The sequence below is a fragment of the Ascaphus truei genome, chromosome 9 (genome assembly GCF_040206685.1).
Source record: "Ascaphus truei isolate aAscTru1 chromosome 9, aAscTru1.hap1, whole genome shotgun sequence".
Taxonomy (NCBI): Eukaryota; Metazoa; Chordata; class Amphibia; order Anura; family Ascaphidae; genus Ascaphus; species Ascaphus truei.
In genome coordinates this window covers 62,436,921-62,446,279 of record NC_134491.1, presented here as the reverse complement: position 1 = coordinate 62,446,279, position 9,359 = coordinate 62,436,921, and the positions used below count along the sequence as shown (strand labels likewise).

Below are 9,359 nucleotides of genomic sequence, written 5' to 3'. Positions count from 1 at the left end.
ATTATATTTTATATTAAACATTTTTGATCACTGGTGAGATTTGCGCAGGGAGAGGCGACTCTCTCTCTCTCTCTCTGCAGCAGTAAGAAACCACGGGTGAGCCCTTTTCAGAGAGGCGATCATCACATCGCCGGCTACTCGCCAGTTTTGCAAATGTTGCTATCACAGGTGTTCTGGGCTTTTTGCATACATTGATAGCAATGCTGTCAAAACTGGCAATTTAAAAAGCCTGGTGATTTTTTTTCAACGCTTAGTGCATAGCCCCCTCTATCTGTCCATGAGATGTCTGTGAATTAACATAACCCTGTACTTTTAATGTAACATGTAATTTTATAACTCTGTGCCCAGGACATACATCGTTCTTACAGAAACATGGCTAACCCCTAAAACCACTGATGCAAATATCGCCATTCAGGGATACTCCATTTCTAGGAGAGATAGGTCAAAGAGAGGAGGAGGGGTGTTATTTTATATTGCAGACACCTTACAATTTGCACTGTTAAATTGCTCCCCAAGCCCACCCTCTTTCGAAATTCTAGTTGGCAAAATCTGCCTCCCCTTTTTTAAGCCCGTCTTGGTTGCTGGCATCTACTGCCCCCCTAAAGCCCCTCTACAATCCCTGACTGATATCACCCAGTTTCTTGGCTCCATTTCCTCTCTGAATAAGAAGAGTGAGCTGCTTGTTCTTGGGGATTTCAACTTATTTGGCTTGACCCTAAAAACCACGAATCCAGATACAACTCAAGTCACTTAACCTATCACAACTAATTTCCCAACCCACACGGACAAACCTGAAATCGCATAACCATTCGTTGCTAGACTGGATTCTTTCCTCAAACCCCAGCAGAATCCAATCCTCTGGCATCCTTCCTGATATTTTCAGTGACCATGCAATAGTGTACTGTGTAAGGAAAATTAAACCGCCCCATTCAAGCCCTAAAGTTCTCCTCACTAGAACATTTAAAAACTTTAACCCACAGCAGTTTCTGGATGACCTTACCAACTGCCCATGGCAAAGAATCAATTTAATTCCCGACCCTGATTTTGCGCTCGACTATTTCCAATCCGAGTTCTTAAAACTCTGCGATACCCATGCTTCACTATGCAAAATAAGGGTACGGGGGGCCCACCTTCCATGTGTTAACTGACCTTATAACACTCTACCAGTTCAGGGATATCTTGTGGAAAAGCTTCAAAGTAACTGGCACTACCAAGGATCTCAATCACTACAGATGCCTGCAGAACATGTGCACAAGGAAAACAAGGCACATAGCCCCACCCGCTCCCAACACTGCTCACAATTTTCAATTTGGCCCAGTATCTGAAGAGGAGATTACACAAGAGGTCCTCAAATTAAAACTAAGCTGCCAATGTGGACCTGACTTACTGCAATCTAGGTTCCTACGACTTGGTGCCCCAGCCACTGCCAAACCAATTTCTTCAATAGTCAACTCTATTCTGTCTGCAGGCCATATCCCTAAGACCTGGAAAACTGCCAGAGTTGTCCCAATCTTCAAAAGTGGGGACAAAAACACTGTCTCAAACTACAGGCCAATCTCCCTCCTCCCAATTCTATCCAAAGTCATGGAAAAAATGTGTCCACTCCCAATTAAGCGATTATTAGACCAAGACAAATTTCCCTAGCCAATTCCAATCTGGCTTTCGCCCCAAACACTCCACCATAACTACCCTGCTAAAAGTTTGCAATGAAATCCAGTGTGGAATGGATGGGGGATAACTCACTGGTGCGGTATTCCTAGATTTTGCAAAGACTTTTGATACAGGTGATCATGTTATCCTCCTTAACAAACTCCAGAGCTCTGGAATGGGGTAGCATGCTTTAAACTGGTTTCAGTCCTACCTATCAGGTACATCCCAACATGTGTCCATCTCAGGCTCTAACTCCAACCCCCTGGATATCACCTGTGGTGTCCCGCAAGGCTCTGTTCTGGGGCCCCTACTATTCTCAGTGTTCATTAATGATCTTCCCACAGCTTGTCAGGAAGCCTCAATACACATGTATGCAGATGACACCATCCTATATGCACACAGCCATAGCCTCTCTGACCTTCAGCACATAATTCAGTCTGACTTTTTGAGACTCGAAAAGTGGATTTCCCAAAACAAACTGTTTTGAAACACTGACAAGACTGTAACAATGGTATTTGGGACCACGACTACATTTTTAAAGCTGCCAGCGACTGAGCTCCAGATTAGAACCAACGCTAACACCACCCTAACCCCTGTCACTAGTTTTAAATACCTGGGCATATGGTTTGACTCCCACTTAAAATTCGGGATGCACATTGATACCCTGACAACCAAGACCTATGCCAAACTAGGGGTACTTTACATGAACAAATCCTCCCTAAGTCTCCTGGTCAGAAAGCGTATCGCACAGCAGATGCTAATGCCAATTATTGACTATGGAGACATAGTATATGGCTCGGCACCTCAAACCGATCTTAGTAAACTTGACACCCTCTACAATTCAATTTGTCGTTTTGTTCTCCAATGCAACTACAACACACATCACTGCGAAATGCTCAAAGAACTAGATTGGTCATCACTTGAGTCTAGGTGCAAAATTCACCTTTCCTGTCTTCTTTAAATTCTTTATGGGCAAGCTACCCATCTATCTCAACAGGCTCCTCACCCCTACCATATGCAGCACTTATCATCTGAGATCAGACTCCAAAAGACTGTTCATGGTCCCAAGGCTCAGCAAAGTATCCGGTCGTTCCTCCTTCGCTTACCGTGCACCCTAAAACTGGAACAACCTACCAGAGACTCTCACATCCACCACCAGTTTAAGTTCTTTCAAATCTACGGCCGTCTCACATTTTAATCTGGTCTGTAACTGTTTCATGCGCCCATAATATATATTTAACTCTCAATGTATTACTTCCTGCTAAAACATTTTTTATAAATAAATAAAAAAACAACTCAGTGCAAATTGTGAAATATACTGTTAAAAATCTATTTAATAATAGTGAACATATTTAATACAATAGTGAATAATCATTACTAAAACAAATATAGATAACCAGTTTTGTAGCTTTGTACCAGAAAAGAACCATCCTCTGAAATTCTGGAAGGGGTGATCTCGAAAATATGGGGATTGCAAAAAAGAAAACGGAACACTTGAAAAGAAAATATAGTGCAATATTGTATTGAAAATGTTGAAAAAAGAATTCTAAATTTCTCAAAAGAATGCGCACTCACATATTAAACTTACCCAAAGAGAAAATTATTGGATTTTTAGATTGAAAACACTTGCACCAGAGGGTGCAATTAAACATTGACATACAGTAGAAGTTGAAGCTTTTTATAAGGTGAAGTAAGCTTTTTTAAAAGGCTTTATTAGATTCTAATGAATTTTAAAGGTTGCTGTAGTCTTTAAACTATCTTTTAGTTTGATTTTTTTTAGTTCTAATAGGCATTGGCACTATGAGTGTAGATTGTACAGCCCAACCTCGTTATAACGCGATCAGTTACAACGCGAATCCTCTTATAACGCGATGCAAGCGTGGCTCCCAATTTTCATAATTATGAATACTTTACAACACGATTATTGGTATCTTAAATACTTCATTGTACAATGCATACAATTGTACATTATTTCTAACGCGATCCACTTATAACGCAATGTGATTCTTTGGACCCCAAGCACAGCGTTATAAGGGGGTTGAGCTGTAGTGGACATTCTCTCTCCTCATTATGTTAACAATAGTTATGCACAATAACATTTGTTCTTCTATTTATTTATTTGTTGTATAGGTATTTCAGGTTTAATGCATATGAATAAGCAGATATAGTATGTAAACCAGTTTGCAGTAGACATACAGTATGCATTGTTTTACATATTTTTTATGTTTTTGTATTGGTTATATTGTATAATAAAGTGTTTCTGTATTTTTGAGCACAAACGTTTGTTTTGAAGATGTGTTGAGTATGTGGATAGGTTTAATGCTTTGAATCTACATATTTGAAGTAAGCAAGCTGATAAGAGCGAAGTATTGTTAGAGTAATTGCAATCAGACATAATTGAGCCTTTGGATTGGGAAGCATAGGGTATTTAAACAAGGCCGCCCAGTGTTACATCAGCAGACCCCTGATGAAGCACGCAACGAAATGCGTTGAGTCATCAAGTAACTGTCACCAATCGAAGGGGAGAGATATCCCCATGCAGGTCACATGACGAGATGCGGGGAGACGAGAAAAAAAGTTCACCTGGCACTCTGTGTTAAACCATATACTCCAAGTGATAAAAATGGATATTAGTGAAAGATAATATTCTTCCAATAATATTAAGTGAAAATAGTTTGTTAAAAACCATAAATGATGGCAAATTGTCTTCACTCTACTCTCTTAAGACCCTCCTTTAGGGTTCTATATGTGGCAGTAAGAAAAGATGAGGGAAGCTCTGGCAACCGGATAAATATCAATAAAACGCAATACTATATAGTGCCTGTGAAAACAATTCATGGATCAGCTCTCAGAAAATGTGGAGGGAGTCATCAAGTATCATATATGGATGAGTAGTTATTTTACCCCACGATGTCGGCCTCCAATGTATTAGTACATGGAACGCAGTATGAAAATCCCATGCAGAATGAGAGAAATAACAGCAGGATAGTGCAGATGGTAAAAAAAAGTGTATTATAAGTGTAACCCTTTTTGTGAACCGGCCGACCCACCCAATATCACGTTGGCCCCTCGTGGTCTAACCGGTCCCTTTCCCTGCAACACACCTGCTCTAAAGGACTACTGGTACTGCATAACCTGTGTGGCTCCAGGAGATCTGAGCCTCCGCTAGCTGGGAGCCTGGGGAAACCCTTACCATTACCTGGTGCAGCGCCTCCACTTACCCAGGATCCCCCGTTAGGAAAGATAGCCCTGAGTAAGAAATACCATAACACACGTAGATATAAAACAATAGCTAACACTTTACTTAATAACACATAACACAGTACATAACATCATAACATAACCGGATGCACTATCCGCATCACCTCAGCCCAATGTCTGGTATTCCCCACCCAGTGTCCTGTGATCACCCCACACCCAATGTCCCGCAATCCTGCGAAAGGTCGTGGGTGACTGCGCAGTCACTATATTAAGCTAGGGCCCAGTTGGTGCACTTTATAATATTGAAGATACCTTCCGAGCACTCCGATGCTCGGGACCGCAACTCTCTTCTAAAAGGGTCAGACGTCCGTCTGATCCTTTCCAGGTACTTTGCCGGTGGACCCCAACGAGGGTCCCACCGCTTCACGGGAACTGCAACCGGATCACGGCAACACCAACCGCATGGGAACAGCAACCGCCGCTATCCCTATCACTGACTACTGCTAGAGTGACAGCAACCCTAACCTAGGGCCTGTCCCTGAAGAACCGCAACCTGGGATGGCTTGGGGAAAACTCCTAGGGCCTGTGGACAATAACCTGCCCCCCTTCCCCCAGCTACCCAGTCCTAACTGTAACTGCTACTAGCTATTAACTAGCTATTCCCAAAGCACCTGCAGCTGACACACCGCTCACACTGTCAGCCTGCAGGGATCCACACTTCACACACACTGCACGCACTGTGCCCAGCACATACAGCGACACTACTCACAGGCAGCTGCAATCACACACAGCCCCTGGATCCCGCAGCAAACACACTACTAGCACACTGTGCCTCTTTGACAGTGCCCACAGCTCTCTCCGCTGCGACACTGCCAAACCAGCACCTTCCACACTCAAGGGTCACCTCCCTAGTTAAGGCGTCCCTCTTCAGTTACCCCCTGCCCTTTACCCGGGAATTGGGGCCTGCCTGGGAATCTAGGGAGGACCCTTACCTGATGCGGGAGCCATGCGCTCCCTGCACCCTTCCTACACCTTCCTTCTCCTTTGCCTGACTGACTCTTGCAAAGCCCGGGAAATGTATCTATATTCCCGGGCTGAGCTTCCTCCAGCCCTATTGGCCACACTCAGGCACCTGATGCCTGTCTCCCTAAGCCTCCTGGGAATTGTAGTTCCCAGGGGGCTGTCTATGCATTGGGGCCGCGTGCGCGCTTCCCTTGCGCATGCGCGAACCCCTAATGGCCGCCTCAACCTCTCTACTACCTTCCCTACTCTCGCGCGACCTCTCCCTAGCCCTGGAGTCCTATCGCGCGCTGGCCGCCTCCTGCGCATGCGCGAACCTACGCGCAATGGCGGCGCACTCTCTCCTAGCCGCCGAGCCGGTGGCAACGCGATGGCGGCCTTAGCGACGGCCCGATCGCGTCCCCGGCAACCAGCCTGCACCGCTCCCTGCACTGGCCCCCACCCTCGCGAAGTGCCGGCGGGTCCGTCGCAGCCTCCGGCGGCACCCGCTACCTCACGGCACTCGCGGAGAGGGGCCAGGGATTCAAATTTTACCTCGGGGCTACATAAGCAAGTGAACACTAGCCAAATGCACACTCACATTTTAAACCATTCAGGTAAGCATTTGATAAAAGCAGATACGTGTCGTGGAGGTGTGGATTAGATCTCACAGTCCACGGGTCACTCCAATGCTCGTGTCAGGGAACTGTCCCCCAGACACCCGGATGTCTCTGCCTCTCCTCCCTTCCAACAATGCAGCTGACGTGATGCCCAGCTGGCACTCCGACTCTATGAGTTTCACACTTTGCTTTGTCTGGAGTCAGCTTCCTTGACACGTGTTGGTCCTTATTAAATTCTCTACTCGGCCCAATCAGAGTAAAGCTTTCGGGCGAACCTCCAAACCAGGTTGTAAATCTTAAGTATTTCCTGTCAGTCCTTGGAATCCATTGTGGAGGTCTCCTGTGGTGTGCAGAATCTTTGAGTCCCCGGCTTCCTCCTCGCTGGGATAGGGGGTGGGAAGTCCATGGCAGAGTGGTAGCTTCCTCACGCAGGTCACATGACGAGATGCGAGGAGACCCATGTGTTCAGGAAAGCCAGCGACGCATCCGTTCATCGACTTCATCTGGTGTGGGTGAAATCCGTCTCTGGTGTTGGTGAGATCCTTCTCCTTTGCAGGGACTCCCAGCCTCTGTGACACCGTATGATTTTCTATAATGACTAAAAGAACTTCACGATTGTAAGTCTGCATTCGTAAAGAATTACCTGATGATAACACATTGTTTTTATGATCTGCACTATCCTGTTGCTCTCTTTCTTTCTGGGGGAACCCGCACCGCATTACATCTGACACACAACACATGAGTGTCTCTACGTCGGGCCAGAGAAGAACATTCTGAGGCTGACATGATGTTTGGTGCCTTAATTAAGTGATCACTTTGTGATTGCGCATTCTTTTGAGATATTGAGGATTATTTTTTTTTAACATTTTCAATACAATATTGCATTATATTTTATTTTTTTGCGCTCCCCATATTTTCGAGATCACCACTATCCCTTATTGTACGATACCTGCAGTGAGAAACATGTTACTAGAACTGTAGGAGATTTAGCATGTGGTACACAATTTACCAAAAACACATTTTGTCTCTTCTTAATCCTTCTTTTTATATAATAGATTATAAATCGTCCACTGGGTTCCTGCATACCTCGTACAACCTTTTACATTTAACTTTATTGAATAAGCCTCTGTAAATTATATTGTAATACTTTTTGGTATTATGGGCCTATTTGTTTCAAACTTTCCTGCATTTTGTCTTGTATACTATCTCTATAAATCTCTATATACAGTACATGGTGGGTTCTGTATAAATACAAATATAATACATTTGTATACAATAGACATGGGACTAAAGATACGTTTAAGACTAGCCACCTAATAGCTTTCAGCTACCCAGATATTTAAGAAGCAGCCAGTATACCTTTAATTTTATACAATGGGCTATTTACCGTATGTCCATACATAGTTTGGAACATGCTGTCTCCATGCAGACATTTCATTTTTTCTCATTTTGAGTTGTCTGGCACAGTTTACATGACACGTTTCTCATTAAACTCCATTTTATTTCCCCAGGAGTCTCATTTTACATGGAGTTTTGAAACCCTGCTGCAGTTTAGGGTTGGTAGCAAAGATGAAAAAGGGGCTCCAGACAGAGAAGCAAGCAGCCAGAAAGAGCCTAGTGTCATTCACATCAGGATTCACATATGATTGGGTCAAGGTGTAGATCCACATGAAGTTATCAATGCCATACAATGCCACATACATTGCAACCAGCAAGATTACGGCTCTGGAGGCTTTGTACTCCACTGTCTTACTTTGGCCCTTGTCGGAGCTGCGCATTCCTTTCATGGATTTCCCATGCCGGTGCAACACAAACACCATGTAGCTGCTTGACAGTGTCATCAGCGACACAAACAGGATCTCCCGTACTACTGATACCATCCCATTTATAATGTAATTTATATATGTCACAAAGTCGACATCACAATACACCAAGCGCAGTGCGTACGGTGAGGTAGCATTTGATCTGGCCCGTCCGTACAAAATGCTGGAAGGATAAAAACACATATTCATGCCCAAGAGCAGCATGATGATGACAGATACATTCCGAGTCATAATTTGCTTGAGGTAGTTCCACTTTCCTGTGGCTGGAGCAATGAGGACACACTGGAGACAACTTAGCAGACAGGTGACACATATGGACATGGCTCGACCAACTCTGTAAGTGAATATGAGCAGTTTGCACTGTGGGTCATTCAGAAAACCTTCTAGCCCTATGTAGGTTAGAGCCTGTATGAGAACACGAGAGAGGAGCACAATGATATTAATAAAAGACAAAGCCATAAGGATGAGGTTTGCTGGCAGAAGCTTCTTCTCTTTTATCCTGATGTAGATGAATTTCGAAACATTGAAGAAGTTGGCAGGAATCCCAATCACAACTAAAAAGATCAAGATGAAGGCTTTGAGAAGATTGTTCTCCATGGCACTGTCTCAGTATTGATGTGAAAAACCTGCCAATGGAAAAACAATTGTATAATAGCGCAATGCAAAACATGCCTCTGAAACAATGATACATTATACTACTCAGTCACTGCTATGTGCTACAAGTTTCAATCATGACACTTCCCTGTGGATATTGTACAATAGCTGCATTGAGAAACATACTATTAATTGTAGGAGATTTAGCAAGAACTGTAAGAGATTTAGCATGTGTTTCACAATTGACCAAAAACATGTTTTCTCTTGTTAATCCTTCTTGTTGTACAGTAGATTATAAAGTGTCCACTGGGTTCTACATACCTCTGTAACACACCTATCCCCCCCCCCACCCACCCCCACGACGGGAGGTAGATGATATTACTGATGCTGTTAGGTGTTAGTGGTGCTCACCTGTAGTTATTCCAGGAGCCTGGGTGTCTGCGTAGAGGGAGCTTGGGGTGGTTAAGATGAT

The 9,359-nt window shown here is 44.0% G+C and overlaps 1 protein-coding gene across 1 annotated transcript; it reads right to left on the bottom strand.

Annotated features, from left to right (window-relative positions):
- Nucleotides 1–7,969: 7,969 nt before the first annotated feature.
- LOC142503260 (olfactory receptor class A-like protein 1) lies at nt 7,970–8,890 on the bottom strand. Its single transcript, XM_075615421.1, has one exon. The coding sequence runs from the start codon at nt 8,888–8,890 to the stop codon at nt 7,970–7,972; it is 921 nt and encodes a 306-aa protein (XP_075471536.1).
- Nucleotides 8,891–9,359: the final 469 nt, after the last annotated feature.